Raw genomic sequence first — 25,232 nt, 5'->3', positions numbered from 1 at the left:
GAGGAGCTCGAGGGACAATGTGGAGCTTTGAGCAACTACAGGGCAGAGCGAGGAGTTGGGGCTTTCCTCCTACACGGCGGCGTCCGAGATCTTCCCGTTCAAGGATGTCTTGGGCTGGAGGCCGTTGTTGTGAGCGTGCCCCTCTGGCCTGGGCTGGGTCATCTGCTGCAAACGCTGCCCAGGAATGAAAGGAGAGAGTGTGTAAGCCAGGGCTGGGACAGCCAGGGCATGCATGGCAGCAGTGAGGGTTGGGATCCTCGCCACATGGCTCAGAGGTGACCCTGATTGCAGGGCAAGGGGATGGTGCATGCAGCGACTCCTCCAGCAGCATTTGGTAGTAGCCCAAAAGCCTCTGAGAGTCACCTTTGCTCTGATGCTGCACAGAGCACAGCAGCTCCTCCTTTCATCTGAAACATGGGGAGCATCCTGATAAGAGGCAAACTGTTACCAGGCAAGACCAGCTGCAAGGAGGAAGAAGAGAAAGCTGCAATGCCACAGGCTTCAGAGCAGACCTATTTTTCAATTAGGGTTGGTTACAGAGCATTACTAAGTAACTATAGCAGGTTAACAAGGTTACAGTCTGTGCCTTTGATGTTGATCAGAACATCCACCTGCACAAACCTTTGCACAGCAGCAATTCCTGCCACCCTGAGCTGACCAAATGGAAATTGCAGAGTCAAGTAAAGTGAAGCAAAAACCCATGAAAATATGGAGGGGCCAATCATTACTGGAGGCATGTGGATTGAGCATCAGGAGTGATGAAAAAGAATGAATCACTTTTACCAGTCAGGGAGGGACTGGTGCTGTGCACTGCAGAAGAGAATGCAGAGGGGGATTAAGCCTGACCTGAACAGACATCACTAAGAGAAGTAGAACCTCTTTCCAGTAAAGGGGAACAAACTCCTACCCTCCAATACCACTGAAGTGCCTGCTTCTGGGTGAATTCCCTGAAATGTTCACTGAACTGCTTCTGCCATTCATTGTATTTTTCCCCCTCTAACATTCAGGCTCAGTAGGATCAAAATGACTTGTAATCTTTCCTGTCTGTCAAAACCACTTTATGCAGGATTGGCATCTAATTTCCCTCCAGCTCTATTACAAATTAATCCAGGATCTGTGTATATAAGAGGCCAAAAATTCTCTCTGTCTCTCTGATACCAACACATGCACACACAGATTAGCCTACTTTCTTCCTGCTGCCATCTGCTGCTCACTCATAGGTCTATGAATGATTGAGAGGGGGTCTGGGTCTCATGATGTTTGCAAAGAGTCACACGGGGAGGGTGCACATCAGCCACTCATGCTACTTACTGCTGCTGATGGTTTGCACAAGATGCTGAGGGGAGGGGTGGAAACAAACTCATGAGCTTCCCTCCAAGCCCCTGGGGCAGCACAGGAATGCACAGCACTTTGGAAGGACTGTGGATATAATTGGCACAAGCCTTTGGTCAGGAGGAGTCGAGCTGCTCCTGAGAGGTCCCAGAGCAGTTTGGGCTCCCCCAGATGCTGCAGTGTGCTTTCTCCATCTCCAGTGAAACAGGATTGGGACTAGGCAAAGGGTTGAACCCATACCTGTACTTTCAGGCTTCCCTTCCCTCCTTCTCCAACTTTCATGATGAGTGAATAAGGAGCCCTGTAAATGTCAGAGAAAGGGCCTACAACTGGAATTCAGTTGGCCTTCAACCCAAAATCAACTAAGTGGCTTGACATAACGCCCTGGCTTGAGTCCTGCAGGAAGGACAAGTACTTAAACCCAGCTTCAGATGAGAAACCAGAAATTGAAAGCAGATCTGAGATCCCAAACCCACCCAGTTCACCCACATCAGAGCCCATCCAAATGGAATGCTGGGAGGAAGAAAACTCAAATCCACCTGCAACTTCACCTCAAACGTAGAGAACCTGAAGCTGACCTTAGCCTAGTAATTCCAGCCACAACTTCTTTGAGTCAAAGTTTGTTAAATATACAGCATCCCTAAAATAAACTCATGTGATTTAGATGGCTTCTGGTTGCTGTTCCAGCTGGGCTGGGAAAGCCATAAATCAACACTCCTGGGGTGGCTTCTACCAACTGTAAGCACTGAGCCAGTGCTCTCAAGACTGAATGTCAACATTGTACATAAAATCTTAACAGTAACTACTGGGTATGACATAGAGACTCATGATTCACTGCTTCAAAAAATCCTGCTCAAATTACTAAAGAAAATGTTATAAACAAGACTAATGTGGTGGGTATTGTGGGTCGGTCTTGCTTCCTAACACCTCAGTCACTCAGTGTTCTCTGAAAGGCACATGACAAACCACCCCTGTGCTTGTTTCTGCTGCTAGAAGAATGCCTGAGACATTTCAGGATTCAGGCTTGGAGGTGCTGATCTCCCAGCTGAGGAGTGCCAAGTAAACTTGCTCATAGCCAGGAATCCTTAGGAGCTGGGATTTCTCTGGGTCAAGAAACCTCAAGGATTTCTTCCCAAACTCTTCCATGGCTCCAGTACCCCATGCCAAAGAGATACTCAAGAGATGTCCAGTGCACTGGGGTGATCTGAACCCTCCCTCTCTCCTGGGGAGATGGTGCACAGAGCTCCTGAGCACCAAGCTGGTGCACTCTGATAACTCTGTCAGAGCAGGACCAAGCTCTGCTTGGGCCAGGTTCAGTTCAGGGAGGAGCTTACCCTGGGCAGAGGGTGGTGAAGCTGTTCCTACCTGCCGGAGAGTCCCTGTTGAGGTGAAGAAGGAGTAGAGCATGTACCCTGGAATCAGAAACATGGAGGACAGGGCCATGAGCCACCCGATGCCTTGGCCCCACACAGGATAGACGTACTTGCCCAGAGTCAGAGGGGTCATTTCCACCACACTAAAGAAGAACACACCCTAGAAAAGAACACCAGCCATTGCAGGGGAAAGTGCAAAATCGGGGTCCCACCATTCTTTCCTTCATTACCTTCTTAGCTCCCAACAGCCTTACAATAACCCAACAGCTCTTTCCACTTGTCTTGATTCTTTCAGCCCACCAACTGGTAATTTCATATAATTTCTTCTTACCCTAAGCTGGATAAGATAACCTAAGCTTTCCAAAAAGCTGGAATTGGAATACCCCATATTTCCTTCTTCCCTAGACTCCTCAGACAAGCAGTGCCTCCACAGCAGCTCCTATGCAAGTAAACAGCATCCTCAAGCTGGTCCCAGTCTTCATATCACACCACTCCCTGCACTGCTTCTGCTGGGAAGGCAGGAACCTGCAAAGGCCAAACTGCTCTGCAGTCAGTTATCCTGAATTTGGTGATAACTTTCGTTCTCATAAGCCTGCCAGAGGCTGAAGCTGGAATAGCTGAAAGCCAGAGCTGATAATAGCTTTTTAAAACATGACATTATTTTGCTTATCTTCTGGCATCTCAGAAAAAAAAAAAAGAAAAAAGAAAAAAGAATGAAGAACCGATGGCCTCGTTTAGATTAAAAGCAATCATCTGGAACTTTTTTATGGGCGATTTCCAGCAGGCAGAGTGAAAGAGATTCCTCTATCACTTTACCTGCCTGGGACCTCCTTGCACCAGACCTGCACTGGGTTCAGAACACAATGTTCACCTACAGCCCATCTAGAGTCCTTTCTAGACCCACTCCTGCACAGAGGATTCCCCAGGTCTTACCAGGCAGACAAGAGGTGTGAAGAAGGCCCAGCAGATCTTCCACCAGATGCAAGGCTTGTAGCCAATCATTTCTTCAATGTTCCTGTAAAACCTGTTCACACCTACAAGAAGAAATGAGTATTGAAAAAAAAACCAAAACATCCCTGCACCATGGCATTAATCTCTTTTCATGGCAGAGCACAGGCCAGGCACAGCAAGGGGGTGACAAGGTGGCATGAGAATAATTAGCTAGAAGGGATGAAGTAGTGGGACACAAACTCATGCTAACAGCTTCCATGCTCCTGGGGTCCTCTTGAGGGCCCAGAGGGAGGGACCCTGGGCATCTGCCAGTCTGTGCTGAGGTTTTGTGAGGGCCTGGAAAAGTGAGATGACACCCTTCCACTCCTGATTTTCTGAAGTTATCAATCTAAGCTGTGTTTGGCTGCAAAATTGTCACTGTGTTCACTGGTTTTGGCTTTTTCAGTAAGTCACCATGCCCACAGAGAAAACAAAGGAACAAGGTGTTTTGTGCTTACCATAACACCAAGAAATTGAGATGGTCTCAAAGAAGACAAGAAAAAGAAGACACATGCCACTGGCTGAGTAGTAATCAAACAGCTTGAAGACATAAATGCCACCCTGAAAAGACAAAAACAGGGTCAAGGAGCTCAGTTATAGACTATGACCAACAATATTAGCCAGCAGCTTGGATTGCTACTGTCCATGTCTGTTGGTTTAATGTCCATTTCCTTGGACAGCAGAGCCACTGTTGTGATGTTTCCACTGGAGTCTGGTTCCCAGCAGCAAAACTGATGTGCCCTTGCAGACAATTAGCCAGCCTACTTAGGCATAGCCCAGGGTGAGGAGAAAAGTAATTACTAGGATCTCTTCTATTTCTCTGCTTTAGAAGGAGTCAATTTAGTCTGCTCTGCCCATCCCCAGAGTTTTGCCTTGCCTCCTCATGAACCCACACTGCTCCACAAATGGTCTCCTGACCACTCAGCCCTCACCTCCCCTCATGAGAACATCAGCTTCAGCTCCAGAGGTTCAAGCCCCCAATACACAGGTTTTCTTTGTGTTATCTTAATTCTTTGAAGTAAGCATTCCCTAAATTTGGGGTCTGTTGGCTTGAGTCCTTATTGCAAATAGCAGAACAATAGGCCAAGACTGACAATAGGATGATGGTAAAAATTATGGAGGCATCCTAAGTCACTTGAGACGTAGCAGTGATGAGCAAACCACATCACCCAGAATAGGGGAAATGCTGTCACTTGTCCCAAAGCTTTGCTGGTGCTGTGATATGCCAAGTGGCCAGAAAGGAGTCAGGAATGGAGGTAAAAGCACGGCCTGTACAATCTGTACCTGGGTGATGTTGGAGAATCCAATGAGATAAGAGATGAAGCAGACTACTGCGATGAAGATCTTCTTCCTGGCTCTGAGGACTTGAGGATACTCATCCATCAGGGCTGTAATGAACCCTTCCACAGTGCAGAACTATGGGAAAAGGCACACACTGAGGATACTTATATAAATAACTTAACCTGCACACATTTAACCTCAATGTTGAGAACCTTATGGACTCTGCAGACTCTAGAAAAGAGTCATCTCTGCACAAAGCTGGTCTGAACCATCTTCTGAAAATTCATCTCTCTCCCCACTGAATATAGATTGAGCTAGGAGCACCAACTATAAATATTAAGTTAAGTACTTAAAAATAGCTCAGATAAATCTCTGCCTTTTGCTTCTCATGCAAAGCCTCCTCTTTCTTCCCACAAACTCTCTAGGGTCTCCCTATCACTTCCCTGTTCCCCACACTGCCAGGCCCTGTGCCACAGTTGTGGGTTTGGCTGCTGCTGGGACACATGCAGGACCTTTATTGCTCTCCCCTTCTTGCTCTTGTCAGCCTGTTGTGCTGTTCAATGATCTAAAATGCTCAATAAAGACCTGTATTACCCAGTCTCATGTGCATGTAAATAACAACATCTCTGATTACCCAGTCCTTGACTGCATTTCATTTTTTCAAGCACACAGCATTAAATGCATGTAGCACACCAAAAGCCCATCTTCACAGCACATCATCTTTCCAGAGGTGGAAATCCCAGGATGGTTTGTGCAGAGCTGCACCAGCCACAGTGTAATAATGTGGTCTGCACTACAACACATAACGAAATCCCCATGAGTGTTGCCTTCCAGTTTTCATTCTACTTCTGCCTTCTGGTACAAGGGCAGTTTGACTGCCCTTGTGAAGTGCATTCTTCTCTCCCATCTCTTGATAAATTGTGAGATGTACTTTTATATCTTGCTCCCAGAAACTACAGGTAACATACGCTCTCTCAGAGAGCACATCTTGCCTCTAGCAATAACCCTGGGAATTTATGAGGGCAGCAAACTGGCTTCCCTGGTCATGCTGAGCAAATGTACAAGCCAGTGCAATGAAAATTAGAGTGCTTTCATCACTTCTCGATGTCAGGGACTTCCCCATCCCTGGGAAGAAAAAAATCCCCTAGAGTGGAGGTGGAGGTATACAGATCAAAAAGAGCAGCAGAGGGTTGGGAAGATGTGTGGAAGAAAAATGGAGTGCCTGAGCCTATGATAGTAAAATTAGGGACCCCAATGCAGGGAAATGATTGGTATTTGATTTGATGATTTTGGAATGTTGAATATTGGTTTTATTAAAACTATACTATATTACATTATAACTGTATTAAAGAGAGATATTATAATATACTATATCTGTACTACAAAAAATACTAAAGAAATACTTACTACTAACTAACAACTCGTGACTGTCTCTTGACAGTCAGGACACAGTTTTGAGTGATTGGCTAAGGAAACAAAATAATTTTTAGTAGAATTTAATTGCTAAATTTTTTTAGGTAAATAATTTCCTAACACATTCTACATCTGTAAAACAAGAGGAGTAGTAAGCAGAGACAAGAATTGTTTTCCCTTCTTCTCTGCCTCTCTCACAGCTTCTCTCTGTTCAGAGGGCATGTGAATACCACAGGCTATAGCTGGGCAGGCATGGTGGAAGAGTTTGCACACTGCTGGGGCTGCCTTCCACATGGGCAGAGCAAGGCAAAGGGAGATGTGCATGCCCAGGGCTTTATATCCACATGGAAAGCCAGTATTCCCAGAGCATCAAAGCTCAACTGCTTCCGCTTGAATTTTGAATGAGCTAAGCTTTTTATGTTGGCACAAGTGCCATTAAAGCATCTTTTGCCGTTCATGCATGGGTTAAGCTGCCTTTATAGCCATTGACAGTGAGTGCTTCACCCCATCCCACCTGGCTTCTTGTCTGGAAGAGTCAGGACTGAGCTAGCACCACAGTGTGAAAAGATAGCATGACTAAAAAAACCACTGCTGAAAGCTATTCCTTCCACATGGATGCATGGCCAGGCACTGCCAGAGTCATGGCAGGGCCAGGGGATCTGAGACCAAAAAGGCAAATGCATTTGGAGGGGAGCAGCCCTGGTCATGGGCAGAGGGTAGTGTCCAGCAGAAAAGAAGCAAAGAAAACGATGCCTTGAATAATTGGATGGAGTAAAGCTGACAGCCCTTTGGTGCAGGAAGAATGATCAAAATCAGGGAACACACAGAAAGAAAGACAGGGAGATGGGTGGTGAGGAACAGGGCTCAACAAAGTCAGTTGAATTCTCTTTGTCTCCTATCAAAATTAAGCTCCTGTGTAATGGATAAGGTGGAGAAACAAATGGTTGTACATTGCTTTTTCTAGTCATGGAACAGACAATGACCTTCATACCATTTACTGAAAATTGCCTCAAGACAGCCTCAGACTTGATAGGGGATGCAGCCTGGAGGAGGTTTACCTTTCCAGCCCCAGGGACTGCAGGTGCTTGGCATGGGGCTCACTCTTCCCAGCTTACAGACCAAACCTTGGCTGCTTGCACATGCAGACACCTGAATGAAAGCATGCTGCTTTCAGAGTGGCAAGGAGCTGAGCACTGGTGCCTCCTGTTCTTGCCACTGCAATCTGCTTTCCAAAAAATTCTCCTTTTCCCACCAACCCTCTCCAGCCACAATTTTTAGCACACATTCTTCTCTTCTTCATGCCTCACCCCATGATATTATTTCTCTCCCAAGCATTTTATTTCCATTAACTTCTCTCTATTGCTCCTTTTCCTCTTTAGGGGCCTAATCATTACACAACCTGCTGGGTCCAGTAATCTGGGCTTGGGAGCCACAAGAGTGGCCTCACTGCTGGCAGCTGGAAATCCTCATGACCAACCTGTGCCAGGCAGCCTCACATGGGACAGACACAGGCTGGCAGTCACAAGGCTTGCCAGCTCCCCTGAGCAATAAATGCCTGACCTGGAAACTGGTAGGTTAAAAGGAAGCACCAGGATATTATGAAAGAGGTTCTGGATGGGAGAGAGCTGAAGCCTGGTTGGATCAGAGCAGAGGGAACACCAAGGCACAGGAGGGAGGTGTCTGTCAGTACAGGTCACTCATCCCACAGGAACACCCTGGCAGGAAGAGCAGCTGGAGCTGTGCTGCACCTGCAGGACACAATGCTCGCTCCCCATCTGCAAATGCCACAAAGGATATGCAATCAGCACGCAGAAAATCCTTTTTTTTTTTTAAACTAAATGCTCCAAAATGCATGTGGAATTGCAGCCAGTGTAGCAGCCTGTGCTGACTGGTTTATATGCAGAAGCTGCCATGCTGTTGCTGGTGTGTTTGAATGAGGCAGAGCTCCAGCATGCAGACAGAAAGCTTCTCCGCCTGTATTTAGCTGTGCTGTTTAAAAGCTTGTTTTCCTTTTGATGCTTCATTCCCCCCCACCCCAGCCTCTTCCTCCAGGCAATGATAGCCTCCCAACAGACTGTCTGCCCTCTGAAACTGGCTGTCAGGAGGGACATGGAGAATTTCAAGGGGTATTTCAGAAGCAAATGCAGCAAATAAATTCCACACAGAGTGCTAGAGGGCTTATTGTCATGTCTCGATTTACCAGCACTGAGTGAATATTCCATGCAGCTAATTTTTTTTTCCTGTAAATGTAGTTTCTTTCAGAACATTCAGGTATTATTTTAATTTTTTTTTCCTATATAATGTCTGTGGTAATGCATTCTTGAGCTTTATAAAATGCATATGAGAGTGTGACATGATTGAAAACCAGGTTTGTTGATTAGATTTTCCTGGAAACCAGGTGTGACATTTCAGGAATAGCTTTGAGTCTGATTGTGAAGTAGGCTTGGCTTTATGAACACTGCCTCTAATCCAAGAGAGCATCCATTTTGTACTGGTGGTTTGTGCTGCAAGAGAAGAGCACAGGGGCACAAGGGTGGATATGACAGACAAGTGCAAGTTTTTGCAGGAACCTTTGATTTTTATACACTCCAAAGGAAGGCATGCTGCAATGCACTGCCTCACTGGGTAGCTATTTTGATGCTGAATTATCAGAAAAAAACTGTCACCACTTGTAAAAATGCAGAGATAATGTTTTTTGTTTGTTTTGTGAGGGCTCTGAGGGGGCAAGATAGAGACCTTTTGCGACATCTAACTTCTTCCCCCTCAAGTATCTTGTAAAACTTTGCCACCAGATAAGATGGCAAAGTAGTCAGGGTACCCAGGCACAGCCTTTTCCAAGGCATAGATCCTTCTGCCACGATCTATCCCTGCTAACCTACAGACGAGGTCAGGGAGCTGCAGCTCTGCTCAGGGTTGCATTGTTGCTGGCATCAACAGCAATGCCAAAATGCTGCAGGAAAGCACAGCCCTCACACCACGAGAGAGTAAAAACCCACTCTGCTCTGCACTGTCCCAAGTGCAGAAGGGGACACCACAATTGTACCTGAAGACATCTTTGCATCTTCCTCCACTTTGTCCCTGAGTTGTCTCACCTGACTGTCCAGACCCAGCATCATCAGCATGGAGAAGAAGAGGATTGACCAGAGTGGGGACAAGGGCAACTGTGTGACAACCTGTGGGTAGGCCAGGAAAGCCAGTCCAGGGCCTGCAGTAAGGAAAAGGGGGATGAGCCCATGTTCACAAAGCATTTGATGGCAAGTCTGAGATAAGTGCCACAGCTAAATAGACAGACAAAAATTACAGCCAAGAACTCAGGGGTTTTCATACAGGAGCCGTGCCTTTGTGCCTGTGACACACCAGCTTGGTGGGAGGCATGGGGGCAAGATGGGGAGACAGGAGTGGAGAAACAAGTCCTGCAAGCAAGTAATCAAGTAATCAAATTGTTGCAACCAAATGGAGCTGGAGCACTGTGCTAGAAAAATAAACTGATATTCAGAGCTGGTTATAACTTTCCTGGTGCTTTTTTCTTTTTTCCCCACCACAAAATGCTGTTTCTTGAGATAAAAGCTTTCTCTGGAAAGACAGCAATTTCAAAATATGTCTTCATGCAGAAAGACACAGTCCTATCTTGGTTAAAAAATTATTCTGAGATCTCAGTCTCAAGATTTTGCATGAAAAAGGGACTCCAAATTTTGATCGCATCTACTGAAAACATAGGTAGTGCCTATTCTCCATAAGAAAGTTTCAGACAGCAAATGGCCTAAATATTTCACTACAGCAAAATAAAACTTCAGCACACATAGTCAGGACAGAACAAGAGCACCCCACACAAATGGTTGTCACAGGTTGCTGTTGCATTTGAGCCTGGGTTTCTGTTTACCTGAGGAGGCCAGCTCTGACACTGACTTCTTCGTGATGTGTGACATGAAGCCGATGATAGAGAAAATAACAAATCCAGCAAATACACTTGTGGTGGAGTTTATACAACAGACAATAATGGAGTCTCTGGAAGAGAGAAAGAGAGAAAAAATCCCACCTGCAGGTCCCACCAAGAGCAGACAGTGGGGTAAACAAAAGACCAAGCCCTGCGAATAGCTGGTCCTTTGCCTTGGACAGGTAGCACAGGTGACATACTGAGTGTCCTGTAGGCAGGGATCCCCTCTAAAGAGATCACAGTGTGTCCCCTAGGCTGCATGGTGCCAGCAAGGGGACAGCAGAGATCAGGCAGATCCACCACAACCCCCTGCCTCACCCATGAGGAGTCCCAGCCACACAGGAGGGTGGAAAAACCCGCTGACCTGTAGACGTTGTTGTGGAAAGTGTTGTAGCTGCCCAGAGCAATGAGGGAGCCCAGCCCCAGGCCGTAGGAGAAGAAGATCTGAGTGGCTGCATCCATCCAGACCTGTGGAGAAGAAGCCAGAGGAGGAGTGCAGCAAAAGGGGACTCTGTGCTGCAGGTGCATGTCCTGCAGCAGCACAGTGCAGGGCTAGCAGGGGGACTGGGTGCAGACTGTGGAGCTGAGTGCTTGGATGTCCAGCCCACTGGGGTGGCCAGGACCTGAGGGAACCCTGTCAGTAGGGCCCAGTCAAGAGTTTCTTACTAGTATCTAATCTAAAGCTATTCTCTTTCAGTTTAAAACCATTCTTCTTGTCCTGTCACTACATGGTCTTGTCAAAAGTCCCTCTTCCAGGGCTTTTCTGTAGGGCCCTTTCTATTCTGGAAGGTAGGGAATCTGCATCCTTCCCATGTGTCAAGTGTATCAAAGTGCAGCCTAGCCCAGCATCAGACATACCCTCCAATGGGATGATGTAGATGGAGGAAGGGTCATGCATTTCTGAACAGTGTCCCGTGCAGATCAGGAGGGATTCTTGCATTGTCTGAGAGTGTGTGTGTGTGTGTGTGTGTGTATGTGTGTGTTTGCTTTCTCACATGGGCCCCCAAGGGATGCTGCTCCACTCAGAGACCCACATCCTTCTCTCACACCCTCCATTTCTCTTCCACTAGTGTGTCTTTGATTTTCCAACATGGAGCTGTTTGTGCAAACAACTGCAGAGGACAGCTTGCAAAGCTAGTCCCAGTGCCTTAAGGTGTTAAACCTTAGAAAGTTCAAGAAAAGGAGACAGACTGTTTCTTAATTGTGTAGTATTTACACAACTCTTCTGGTCTTGAGAACCCTGTTTCCTGCATTAGAGCCAATGCAGTTGGTAGTATGGTTACAGAGAGTGTCCTGAAAGAGGGATCCTTGGGACCCTTGCTGGAAAGTGACAAATGTCCAGCTGTCCCCACTCGCACATGACTGGTGACTTTGAAACTATGAGAGTATTGCTGCTGAAAAATGCTGAGTCTGTGTATCCTGAAAACTTCATTTTTGCAAGAATCCCTGCTCCTCCTGGGTCTCCTCTCTGCTGCCAGTGACCAAGAACACATTACTGGCCACCACTCATCACTTAAGCACTTACAAAAACTGCTGCTGCGGGTGCTGCTGTGTTTGTGCTCCTTCTGAGGCCCCCATGCCAGCACCACATCATCCTTTCTCTGGCACCACCAGAACAGTCACTGAAATGAGACATTCCCAGCCCAGAGGGAAGGTCCCTTTGTCAGGATAACTTCTGACTCCCCCTACCCTGTGGATAACACTGTGCCTGACTACAGCAGAGCTGCTGCACAGATTTCCACCATGAAGGGCCTTTTCCTCTGTTTCGTCTCAGCCTATGGGACATGGGTTATGAATACTTGTATAGGGTTATTCTGGAGTTATTTTAAGTAATTACAATATTCATGGGAAGTGCCTGGGGAAGCCTAATGCATAGACAGCTGGGAGATAAGAGCTTTCCTCACTAGGCTACAAACCTCAGAGTCAGAGAGCTTCCTGAAGTCAGGTGTGAGGTAGAAGAGGATCCCCTCCTTGGCTCCTGGCAGCGTGACTCCCCGGAACAAGAGGATGAAAAGCATGAAGTAGGGGTAGGTGGCTGAGAAATACACCACCTGAAAAAGACCCCATGGGAGAGAAGACATCAGCCCACCAGTGCCCAGGACCTTTCCTGCCCAGGGTGTCATTGAGTCTGGCATGTTCTCCTGTGAGGACAACAGGCTCCCAAGCACAGCCACTTTCAGTAGGATTTCCTTGCATTTTCTGTCCCCCATTCCCATGCTAGTAACGTTTCTGGCTGTTTGAGGTTTCTCCCTGCCAATGATACACAAGGACACACTAATCACAAAAGTAGCATGCTGAAGTCTGGATGAAATACCCAAAGACAAGGGAATTGCACAGGGATAATTTTAGCCCACAGAAGTAATCCCCTTAAGTCATCATATCCTTATTTTGCAGAGCTAAAGCTGGTGTTTCTCTAGACCAGTGCATCAAGCAAAACAAGTTGTCTTGATTCCACTGCTTTCTTTTCAGCACTGTTTCAGTATCTTATGGGTATGTGCCATCCTTCATCACAGGGCTCACACCAGTAATCACCAGGGCTTTGCTGTGGCTGTGTAGCTAAAGCCTGTTTGAGAGCCACTGGGGAAGTTAACAGCTTAGGTGACCTACCCTTGAAGTGCTTCTTTCTGATCTCTCCTCTAGATTATTCCTTTCATAATAGTGTCTGGCTGCACCATGCTGTGCTCTAAATAACACATCTCAGCATCTCAGCACTGCTGTTTCACTAAACAAAGCAATTACCTTTCTGCTGTGCTAGCCTGGAACACTGCACAGGGAAAAACAACGGGCTTCTCATCTGAACGTCTCCCACCAATATCAAAAGGGCAGCAGAGAAATTGTCAAAGGAGATGGTGAGATTTTTTCCACCAGAGGCAATTTAAGAGACTGTGATTGTCAGAAGTGGGAGGCCACAAGAAGCTTTGCTCTCTCAAAGGGCTGTCCCAAAGTGGGAAATATAAGTAATTTCTGAAAATGCCTCTTCCCAAAAAGAATGCATGCTCAGACCCATGACCCTACTGGCAAGAGTTATTCTCTACACTTAGAATGAAAATTACCATAAACATCATAGCAATTTTCACAGCCATGAAAGGTAAATGTCAGGAATTTAATAGCATCTACTGTGATTTTGCCTGTAAGCACTGTAACCTTAGTTATAGACACTTAAATAAAATTGAGTCTGGAGGACATTTTGACGGCCCAGCAACGAGAGGCAGCACCAAAAGACCCAGCCCTCACACTGTACCTTGCCTGTCCACTCCACACCCTTCCAGATGGAGAAGTAGACCAGCAGCCAGGCCAGGGCCAGCGTGCCAGCCAGGGGCCAGCGGACGGTGCCAGGCTCCCCCAGGCCTCCAGACATCTGGTGCATGTTCCTCCTAAGGGTGGGAGACACTGTGTCAGGAGGAGGTCTAACAATCAAGGGCTGAGGAATTTGGAGCTCCCAGAGGTGGCTGGAGGGTGAAGGGCCAGGTGCAGACAAGTGTGAGCACCCACAAATCCCTAGAGAGAAGCGAGGATCATTGTGATGGGACAAAGGGAGGTGAAGAGAGGTGGACAGACTGTTTGCCTGCAGGTCCATCTGACATGCGTCTGCACAGTGCACCCCATGCCCACCATGGCTGTAACGCCCTTCTGCCAAAGCTGCCCAAGGAGCAGAGCCCACAGGCACAGCCACAGCCCTGGTGGGCAGGCACAGTGACCACAGGGAGGGGGAGAAACCTGGTGTGGGCAGCTGGGGACGTACTCCCAGAACTCGGTGACGGCGCTGGTGAGGTTGGTGGTGTCGTTCAGGGAGTAGTTGGAGAAGCAGCGCTCGGTGTTCCAGGCGTTCCCACAGCTCTGCCATGGCAGCTCCTGCACCAGAACAAGGACAGGAGGGTCATCATTCATGGGATATCTCCCAAGTGAAATCTGGCTTCTTCTAAACTGAAGCCCCTTAATTTTTTTTTTTTTTGCAAAGATAATGGGCAGCTCCACTGGATGGGCATGCCCTTGTAGCCAAAATAATGGAAAAATTTTCAAAAATATGATAAATTGTGACAAGGATTTTTGGGGAAAAAATATCATGATGTGATTAGGGCAATATTGTAGCTCCAATAAAATGTTAGCAATTTCCCATATAGAAAGCCACTTCCAATTAACTGTTGATAATTAATACCTACAAATTAAAATACTATCAAGGGATACTGTGTTTATAACCATTACAGCTTTTTGCTAGCTTCACTCAACAAGTGGTTGGAATTTACTGCAGAAAGAATAAGCAGGGATTTGTTTTTTATGCTTCATTTACACCAACTTCAATTCTTAAAAAACAACATGGCCCTGAGAATGGAGGCAAAGTGTTGTCTACATCAACAGACTTTTATAACACAAGCATAGGAGAAAATTGTCCAGGACAGTAGCTGTTTGATACTGTCCACTGCCCTGATTATAAGCAGCACAAAGGGATTCCTGGGAGATGTTTACACTGTGGGTAGCAGTGAGACAGCAGCACAACACTACAGAGTTGCTGCAATCAGCTCTGGCACTGCAGGCAGTGAAGCAGCAGTGCCAGGGACCATGTGAGTGTGCAGGACAACTCACCCAGGCCATGCAGTGCCATGGCTGAGCCAGCCCAAGGAAGCAGCTCAGATATGAGCAGCTACCTCTTTTCCCAAGCACAGTGTGTGTAGACAAATACAGAGCAGCTATTCTGGGTGATTTCCTTCTGCAGATAAGACCTGAGGCTCCAGCTCAACAAAGCTTTAAGAAGAAGTTTGTATCCATCCCTATTCCTCCAGGAATGTAGATGCCTCTTTGTTGTAAAAGCAGATCCACTGACAAGGGGAGAGAATGATGCATCTGACTCCATCTTATCAGAAGGTTAATTTATTACTTTATTATACTATATTATATTAGAGAATACTATACTATACTAAATAATACAGAAAAGATACTTACTGAATGCTAAAAAAATAATAATGAAAACTTGAGACTCTTTCCAGAGTCCCAACACAGCTTGGCACTGATTGGCCAATGAGTCAAAACAACTCACAGCAGAATCCAATGAAACAATCACCTGTGGGTAAACAATCTCCAAACACATTCCACATGAGCACAACACAGGAGAAGCAAATGAGATAAGAATTGTTTTCCTTTTCTCTGAGGCCTCTCAGGCTGCCTTTCAGCTTCCCAGGAGAAAAACCCTGGGCGAAGGAATTTTTTCAGAGAATGTAAATGCCACACTCTTCAAAAAAATTATCTGTATTTTAAGTGCCTTTAAGTGCTGCCTTCACTGCTCCATCTAAATCAGTTCACTCCAGCAGATGATACCTTCAAAGAAGGTATCCTGGCAGAATGGTGACTATTGCAGGGGTGCAGGTGACATTCCAGTGGCCACCCAGACCACTGCACCCCCCTCAGTGGTGATTTCATGAGGACTTGCTCACTGCACTGAAGAAAAGGCAGTGGCTTGAGCAGCGCTGCACAGCAGCTCTTCAATGTCTGCATGTTAGAGAAGCTGCACAGCTCTCACAAGGAGGGGCAGGCTGGGGGACAGTTTGTTGCTGCTCCATTTCCTCTGAATTTCAGAGGACAGAAACTGCAGAAGGCAGGCTGGGCTCTTATTATAGTTCAAAACACTCTTAGTCAAATTTAGAAGGCACAGGGGACAGACATCAGCCTGGCTTTTTCATTTGCACCTTGGGTCCTTTTGGGAATTTGGAATTATTATCTTGGTAAAAGAAAAGGTCTTGAGCCAAACATCTGGATCTGCCTATGCACATACAAGCACTGTCACCACCTGGGTCTGTAACACCTGAATGTACCAAAGCCTTATCCTGAGAAACATCCTGCCCAGGGTGGAGTTGGGATGGGTTACTTTGGGGAAGACCTCTGTTTATTTGGGAACCCCTGAGGGTGCATCTAATCACCCACAGCCAATAATTCTGTTCTAGATCCAGGACCCTACAGTGATAGGTGGTGTTGGTGGTAGAAACACAGTTGGGAATGCCCAATGAAATGATTCAGCAAAAGTCTTGACAGATACTTGAAACTTTTGCAGGAACAAAAAGGAAAACTGGATGTGCAGTGTCCACAATAGCACTTCAGGGTTATATCTAAATGACATTTAAAAAGATCCCATTTGAACCATGGGGTTGATGTCTTTAAGGCTTCAGGTTGCTCAGAGACTTACATTAAGGAAACTCTTACCAGTTTCTGGGTTGAAATAAATAATTCAGCTACCAAGAAGTTAATATGGGGTGTGATTCTAACCTTGTACGGTAGAAGGCCCTGCTATGGAAGAGAAACCCACTATAAATTATAACACCAAAGCACACACTAAGGGACAGTCACAAGCAGATGTCTAGATACCTTCTGAATCATTTTCCCAGCAGAAAAAAAAATTCCTTGGAGATAATTTATCAAGTGAGGAGTGAACAAGAACTAATTAAGATAAGGAGCAAGTCCTGAGAAATAAGACCATGATATAACAAAGCCTGACAAAACCAGTTCTGGAAATGCGCAGCTCAGATTCGAGCAGCCCAAGAAATAAAACAGAAACACAGGCTGAGCTTTAAAGACTGAAGTGAGTGGGGAACAGTTCCTGTAGAGGGGATAGGACCATCCTCACCAGAGGACAAGCATCACTACCCATCAGCACCACAAAACTGCCTCCAGGGCTGATGAACCTCTTCAGGAAGGGTGTAGCACGATGCTGACAAGGGCTCTTTGCACAAATGACAAGCAGCTAGTGACCACTGTGGGTCATGAACAAACCACCGCCCACAGGTGGGAGTGAGGACCCAGAGCACAGCCAATGCCACGCTGCAGACACGCCCGTGACTCACCGAAGTGAAGGAGTTGAAGAGATAGTAGAGAGCCCAGGCAATGATGACAATGTAGTAGATGTTCAGCCAGAAGGACAGAACCATGGCTGCCAGTCCCACACCTGCAAATGAAGGCAGAGAGCAGCATCAATCCATGTGGCAGTACCTGTTGTTGGTTTCTCTAGGTCTGGATTGAAGGTACTTGAGACACTAATTCATGTTGGGACTCAGGTGTTTATTGTTTCTTATCAGTAAAACAGTTTCACTGCTGTGAGTTCAGCAGCAAGGCACAAAATGGCCAACAGTCTCTTGTTCCAAGGTCTTTTAAGACTAAACTATCCAATTAAGAACTGGCACCTAGATTATTTTCCTTTTTAACCCAATAACTCATCCCAAAGAGCTGCAATGTGGACTTTTCTGCCCAATTACAAAATGGGCAGAACCGATGAAGAAGAAGGAAGAAGAATCACAAAGAAGAAACTCAGGACAACACCCTGTGCCCTCCATCTTGCTTCTATCCACAACATACTAAAAATCCCAAAACCTAAATTTCTCACCTGATACACCTACACTACTCTCTATAATCTATTTCACACTTTTGTGGGTTCTAGTCTATCTTGAAGTCTAGGAAACTTTCTCCATGAATGAGGGTCAGAGTCAGTGCTCCCCTGGGGGTCAGGGCACCCCAGAGCAGACAGAGAAATATTCCCAATGCCCTGGGTTTCCACAAATCCAGGTCTCCAGTACCCAAGGGAGTTCATGGGCACCACAGCATGGTTTTTTTTTGAAAACCAAAAAAAGGGAACCAGCTCACCAACATAGAGTGTGCTATAGTTGAGCTGGTCAGCAAGGGAGGCTCATTCCCTTATGTCTCTCAGCCACCCATTTCCACTGGGGGAACAGTGTTACTTCAGTGTGCTACTGGTACTCTATGGACAGAACTCCCTGAAAACAGGATCTTGTCACTTCCCTGGCAGAATTTTACTTTCCCACATCCAAGGCATTTCTAAATCACCATTGGCTTCTAGAAAACAGTTACTTCAAGCATGGCAACAGGTTGCATTCCCATGCAATTAAAGTAGGCACATATAGAGAGGCTTGGGAAAACAAAGGGTCTTCTGCAACCAGAGTCACAGTCCCTTGTCATCACACAAACCTGCTTGAACAGAGCACAGTGCTGTTAGTGACTGAAACAGAGGTCAAGGACAGCTTGATAAAGACAGAGAGGAACCCCCCCCTCACCTGGCACCCCATCCCAGCCCCCAGGGATTTGCTGATTTGCCTTCAAACCATTAATGGGATGCTGCCTGTAGTTACATGTCATTGCTGGCACAAACATACAGCACAGTACCTTTGAACATGGGTGCTAATCTCCAGACTCCTAGTCCACCAATAGAGGTATACTGGCCCAGAGCAGTTTCCAGCAGGAAGAGAGGAATCCCAGCAAACACCAGCGTCAGGAAGTAGGGAATGAGAAAGGCCCCTGAAAGAAGGAGCAATGTTATCAGGCAGTTCCCCCTTTGATCAAGAAGGAAATGCCTCCAGCTGCAGTTTCTTGCTCTGCAACAGCCATGTGATGAGGAGCAGCCTCTCCCAGAGGTGACAGCTTGCAGCTGGAGTTGATGTGTTTGGTGAGTCTCCCACTGAGGTAACAGCTGCCTTTCCCTTATCACTGTGGGTATGCATGTACCATATGTACAAATACACTGGCATCACTAGCTGTGCAATGCCAGGCTCACTTTGTTAGCTGCTAAACCCAATCTGACACCAACCCCAAAAGCTTGGACACTGACATTGATAACTTGTTGATGCTTTTTGTCTTACCTGCAGAAGCTTTCAATTCTTCTTCTTCTTGAGGGAATAGTGCATAGGAATATCTGGCACTGGCCATGCTTTCTTTGTTTATAGCTGCTTCAGTCTTTTAAAAAATCTGTGACCAGGACTGTATTGGCTCTTGTAACAGTGCTATATACCACCCCACCTGTGTTTTAGGTTTTACCCTTAAAATTCCTAGTGAAAATATTATTCTTGTCCATGGCCCTATGGAAATCATCTCATCACTGCAAAGGAGGTAGAACACTCATTCATTAGGGATATTACTGACACCCAGTTTTTAGAAGAGCAATTAGAATAGAAAAGACTTGCTCTGTGATTGGAAGACTGTACAAGTTCAGGTGATCCTGACTTCTAGGATGTGGGACAAAGCCCAGTTTTATCTTTCTCATGGAATAGGCCATCGTTTCTGAGGAGGACAAACTTTTGCAGAAGATGCTCGCTGGGGACGGAGGGAGGACACTCAGTTTGCCCAGAAGTGGCTGGCTGTGTTCAGGACAGCACTGATTCCTGCACCAGCCTTAGGGCTGAGCTGTCAGTCTGAGTCTTCCTCTCCAGATAATTGTAGGAAAGCAAACACAGAGCCAGCAAGCAAAGCCACTCTGGAGAGCTGTGGCCCAGCTTGCACCCAGCAGAGCCAGGCTCCAGCAGCTGCTCTCTGAGGGCAGGGAAGCAGCCAGGCACAGCCAGGGATGCTGGCTCAGGGGACACCCAGCTGGGGACATCTGCCTGCCAAGCAGGGAGCTGAACCCAGCTGGGAGAGGCAGGTGCCAGCACTCGGCATGAGAGTCCATGGGAGGCAGCATGCAAGAGGAGCTGGCAGTGGGTGGTGGGGAGAAAACACTCTCTGTGCCAGCAGCTCAGTGACCATGAACCTGAATCACAAGCTGGCGTGGAAGCACAGGCTCTTGGCTTCACCAGCAGCCTGGTGCACAGGAGAGAACAGCTCTGGGCATCACTGTGCCTGCTCAGCAGCCTCCCCTGTGTGCTCACTAGACACCACAGCCTGCAAGGTCCAGGCCCCTGAGAGCCCTGTGGGAAGCCTGTATCTGCTCCAGGGCTGCTGCCACCCTGCTGCTGCGCAGTTTGGAGGCTGAGCTTAGCAGCAGTGCAAGTCTCCTCCTCGCCTCTGTGCAAGCAATTAATGAAATTTGGCTGCAGCTCTGATGATTCTGCACTTCTCATCTACAGTAGGTCAGGAAGGTTTGTAGGTGAAAGATCTAATTAGACTGTTGGAGGAAAAAAAACCTAAAAAACAAACAAATGAACTTTTGGACACAAGTCTTTATCCTGGCTTGATTCTCAAGAATAGTGGGAAAACTACAAACCAGACCACCTCCTTGAGCTGAGGGCTGTTGGCAATGCCACTGCCACTCTGGAGGGCCAGGTCCCCAAGTAGGCATGGATAATATCCCCAGATCCTGTACAGCCAGATAGGAAATCAGTTCTGAAATTTGTATCTCAGGTTTGCAGGCCGGTACAAAATATGGTTGTGCATGACCTTGTGAAAGTCCCAGCTTGTCTCCAGATCCACGGGTGTCAGAGGTGATGACGCTGGTCCTGCTCAGAGCACTGACCCTTGGAGGCAAGGAAGGATCAATAGCCCCTGGCACTCACTGTGCAGCCCCAAATCTGCCTGCTCCTAGTGCTGCACAGCAGAGAACAACAATTAATCCTTAAAACAGGGAACACTGCCCACGAATCAAAAATTGAGCATTACAAGCTGTTACACTGTGTTGTTTTGAGTCTCAGTGTGCAAATGAGGAGTGGAAGATGCTTATTTAAAGGACTGCTTTTCTCTCAAGTTATTCAAGCTTAGGATCTCACAAGCAATTTTTAGCATGTACTGAGCTGCATTTAGAGTGCATTTGGAGTCTCGTACAATTCTGTTGAGATCAGAGGGACTGTATAAGGTTAGAGATCACTGTAGAGGCTGGAGGCACAGCTGGGCACATCCAGCTGCGTGCAGGGCCAGCAGGGAGCCCAGGCATCACTTTGGGTGAAGCCTGCTCCCCGCAGCGGCTGGGCCGAGCGCTGTGCTGCCGTGCCCCGGGCTCCCTGCGCCGAGCAAGCCAGCCGTGAGCCGATGCAATGCGACAGCGGTAAGTGAGACGACAATATTTCCATTCAGTTCAATTTGCCTGTGCGTAATGGAAGCAGCCCACACGGCCGGGCTCTGAGCAGCGCACATGCGGGGACGCTAAAATTAGCGTTCCACCCACAGTCTGCTGCGCTCCGTCGAGGCAGAGCCGAGGCGGTGCCCGCCCGGTTGCGAAGGAGCCGCGTCCCGGTGATGCTCCCGTGCGTCAGCCCCGGCTGAGCCAGCGCCGCTCGCTCCTTGGTGCTGCCGGCTGCGGGAGCGGCAGGGCCAGGGGAAGGAGCCACCCAGGCTGCCACGAACGGCACGAAGCGGCAGGGGAGGCAGGGTGCTGGGAGCAGGGAGCAATGCCCGCATTGCATCTGTCTGCTCACAGCCGGCTGCTCCCTCTGCGTGCCCGCGGCTGCCGGGGCAGAGATCGCTCTGTGTGCCATTGCCAGTGCTAAAAATAGCGCTCCGCACCTCTCCAGCACCCTCTGTCCTAGGTTCTCTGCTGACTTCATGCATAGGATCGATTTTAGCTTCGCTACACCCCTCATCTCATTACAGGCATTGTCATCTCCACCTTTATGTGTGAGGAGACAGTCACGGGCAGCACAGAGCTGGTGTGAGACTTGAGATGACACAGCAATCACAGGGCTAACAACCAGTGCTGGACCCAGCCACGAAGAAATGTTCTGTGAGGAGAGATAGCAGCCAAAGTGTGGCCAAAGATGACAAACCTGCACCATGGCTCTGGAATTGGTGGCACAGGCTCCCCAGGGCAGGCCTGGATGTTCCCATAAACCTCACTCAGCTCAGCTGCACATTTCCATTCTCCACAAAACCCAAAGAAGCTGTGGATGCCCCATGCCTGAAAGTGTACATGGCCAGGTTGGATGTGGCTTTGAGCAACCTAGTGGAAGGTGTCCCTGCCCTTGGCAGTGGGTTTGGAACTGGCTGATCTTTTAGGTCCTTTCCAACCCCGATCATCCTATGATTCTACAATTCCATGAAAACAGCATAATCAGTTAGAAATCTTCTTGTCCAAATTGCTAACTTTCTAGTCTCCTGCTAGGACTCACTCCACATGATTCACAGAAAGGGCCTAGATACCCTTAAATGCCATGAAGTTAAGCGGACATTGCTTCAGGGAACAAGACCCTTCTCCTCTTTTCCAGGGTTGAAGGAGAAGAGCATCCTACACTGCCTGCAACAGCAGAAATGGGCTGGTGATACAAGAAGTTATGAGAGCCAAAGGTAAAAGGAAAATTAAAAAGACATGGAGAAGAAACATGAGAAGAGACCCTCAGAGCAACATGAATGAGCGTGGCACTTGGGGTGGGGACTCCAGGCCAGGAAGGGCTAAGAGGGAAGCAAAGAGCAACGTGGGAAGACTAGGCAGGCAAAAACTGAAATTATATATACAGCCTTAAAGGTGAGGAAAATGGGTTTGGAGTTGTGTGGGAAGTCTGTAAAATGGTTCAAGGAAGTGAGCAGCTCTTCAAAGGGGAGAAGGAAGGCTGTTTTAGTAACAGGCACAAGCAATGGGAGAGCTCAGCATGGAGTGAGAAGAAAGAGCCTCTGCTCTACTGACACCTGCCTGTACTCCCCTCCACAAAAGCATCTCCCTGACAAGGCAGAAGAAAGAGCACCATTTGAGAGGGGAGCTGAGGCACAGAAGTGTGTTTTCTGAGTTGATCCAAGATGTGCAGAAATTCTGTAGCTGAGCAGAGAGAATTTCCTTGAGAATGCCCTAGACTGAGGAGAACCCAACCTTTAACAGATGCAAACTGGTTTCTCTGGAGGTGCCCCAGAATCCCACTGGGTGCCTATTTGTGCATAGCCCTTCCTGTAAGTAAATGAGGTCCCACATGCCTGTTTTTGGGGTTTTTTGTAGCAAATTTGAACTTCACAAGCATGACAGAACTCAAACTGCTTGTTTTATTTCTTTGGACTGCTTCTTCCCAGCCTGCACTTGCTACTAAAGCCCACAAATCATGGAAATTTGTCTCTGGACAACTTAGTAACTCCCACCATGTGGGAGAGCTCTCAGCTGGAGGACCACCCATTTGCCCAGACCCACACCAAGCCAAAACCTGCTCAGGTACAAGGGCTGCTCATTGTGCATTTCTCTCACCTCCTCCATTTTTGCCACAGAGATAAGGGAAGCGCCAGACGTTGCCCAGACCGATAGCATAGCCCACACAGGACAGCAAGAAGTCAAATTTCCCCTTCCAGGAACCTCTGTCTGGGATCTCCTTCTTCTTCTTCTTGGTGCCCACAACCTCAGGGCTGATGGGCTCTGGCTCCTCCAGGGCTGCCTGCTTCACCTCAGAGGGAGAGCTCAGCTCCACAGAGGTGTTGTCCATCTTGCCCATGGTGACTCAGAAGTGTGTCCACTCTTGCTGAGGGGCTGGAGGAGCAGGAAAGGCAGTTTCTGCCCCGGCCACGAGAAGACAAGATGGGAAGCACTGTGCAAAGCTCCTGGTGAGAAAGGAGAGAAGGAAGGTGTCCTGTATCAATGTGGTGTGTCAGACTTGGTTGCTACCATTACAGAACAAATCCCTCAACTCTCATCTTACCTGCTTCTCATCCCAGTGCTCTGCAGGAAGAGCTTTGGGACCAGTAGGCATGCAGCAAAACCACAGGTTGTGGGTGACCCACCACACAGCACAGAAATACATCTGTCCTGTCTGAATGACAGTGGAGGAGGGCACGATGAAGGTGCCAGAGCTCCCAGGTCTGGGGTCCAAAACTGACTAGAGCACAGAGCCATCAGAGAGTTTGTGTGGCCCAGCCAGCCAAGCACTGCTATGGATGTGCTCCCCTTGGAAATCCCATGCATTTATCCCTCACCACAGCAGCAACACAGCCTGTTCACAGCTGCACACCTGCAGCATCTGGCAAGGCAATCACTGCTTGCTCAGCCCCTCCCTGTACACCATGTTGCATGTGGTTCTGTAATCCCCAGGTGTACCCAGCTTGTGCTGACTGTGACTAGAGCCAGCCTGTGAACCACTGAAATCCCATTAAGTCAGGACTTCAAAGTCCTGATGATTAATTGCATGAGTCCAACAAAAAAATTTAGTTAATACCTGCATTGATTTTAGTTCTTAAGGAGTATATAACCATCACACCAAAATAATTTGGAAAGAGAGAGAGCAGGCTATGTTACTACACCTGTGTCTAACCCAATATTGCACTCATGTCTTGAAAAATAAGTGCAATTCTCTCTTCGTGTCACACAAGCTATTGCAAAGTCAGAAAAAGGCATGGAAGAGAGCCAAAAGGCTGCTTAAAAGAGTGGAGTAACTTCCATGTGAAGAGAGTATAAATGAAACAGGATCCATTGTTCTGTGGAAGAGGTAGCTGGCAGGGGCCTATAAATGTATCAGTGTCACAGCATACAAGTATTCACCATTTCTGACACAAGAACTGCAAGGGATTAAACCATGACCAGCAGGTGGTAGGTTCAAAAAGAGCAAGAGGTGATATTCCAGAAAATGTGTAGCTATAGAGCAAGACTCCCCACTGCAGGACATGCTGGATGCCAAGAGTTTATATGACTTTAGAAGAGGAAATTAAGGGGATAAATAATGGGAGGAAAATCCACCAGAATCTACGACTGCAATTCTGCAGTAAACCTTGAGCTGGAAGTTGTTGGAGGTTGAGGGACTCTTCCAAGGAAATAGCACTCTCTACTTTTCCTGGTTTTATCCTCTCCCCTCAGCCAGCACAGAAGACAGGACTGGCATGGGGTTTGCTCTCACCCACTTCTCAGCCCATTTTACAGAGACAAATTTAATCCTCACCAGGGGTCCTGAGGGTGATCAGTGCTACAGTCTCCCAGAGAAGTCTGTTGACAAAAACATTAATAGATGCAAACACTGGAAAACAAACAAACAAACAAAAAGAAAACCAAAATAGGTATCTCAGGAAATATCAGGAAACAAATCAATGCTGTAAAGAGATGTCATGCTCTGGCAGTTAAAGCTGACCTTGCTTGAGCTTCTTTCTAGACTTGGCAGTCTAGTCTCATAAAGAAACAGTACCCATTTGTCCCATGGGATGTTTGGGGGACTCATTAATTGGCATTCCTAAAGTGTACTGGACAGAGATGGTCTCCTAAATCCAGGATCAATGGCAGTATTACTCCTGTTTACTACAGCAGGCATCCCATGATTACAGCA

The 25,232-nt window shown here is 47.4% G+C and overlaps 1 protein-coding gene across 1 annotated transcript; it reads right to left on the bottom strand.

The window, feature by feature from the left end:
- LOC139587735 (sodium- and chloride-dependent GABA transporter 1-like) lies at positions 1-23,517 on the bottom strand. Its single transcript, XM_071422253.1, has 14 exons — positions 23,180-23,517; positions 18,481-18,612; positions 17,151-17,251; positions 14,066-14,175; positions 13,565-13,697; positions 12,240-12,374; positions 10,688-10,791; positions 10,270-10,394; positions 9,482-9,594; positions 4,980-5,111; positions 4,154-4,256; positions 3,639-3,739; positions 2,698-2,865; positions 1-174 (listed from the first exon to the last, which is right to left on the bottom strand). The coding sequence occupies exons 1-14, from the start codon at positions 23,418-23,420 to the stop codon at positions 70-72; spliced, it is 1,803 nt and encodes a 600-aa protein (XP_071278354.1). The 5' UTR covers positions 23,421-23,517; the 3' UTR covers positions 1-69.
- Between the last annotated feature and the right edge of the window lie 1,715 nt (positions 23,518-25,232).

The sequence above is a fragment of the Agelaius tricolor genome, unplaced genomic scaffold (assembly GCF_023055355.1).
Source record: "Agelaius tricolor isolate 1412-34295 unplaced genomic scaffold, bAgeTri1.0.p SCAF_3, whole genome shotgun sequence".
Lineage (NCBI taxonomy): Eukaryota > Metazoa > Chordata > Aves > Passeriformes > Icteridae > Agelaius > Agelaius tricolor.
Note: the sequence above shows the minus strand (reverse complement) of the source record. Positions and strands in the feature narration are given on the sequence as shown.

Excerpts from the sequence above, each read along its gene's own strand:
- LOC139587735 (XM_071422253.1), bottom strand. The coding sequence starts at position 23,420 with ATGGGCAAGATGGACAACACCTCTGTGGAGCTGAGCTCTCCCTCTGAG. Across the intron at positions 17,252-18,480 it reads ATTAGCACCCATGTTCAAAG|GTGTGGGACTGGCAGCCATG; the intron begins GTACTGTGCTGT and ends CTTCATTTGCAG. Across the intron at positions 9,595-10,269 it reads GTCAGAGCTGGCCTCCTCAG|GCCCTGGACTGGCTTTCCTG; the intron begins GTAAACAGAAAC and ends TCCTTACTGCAG.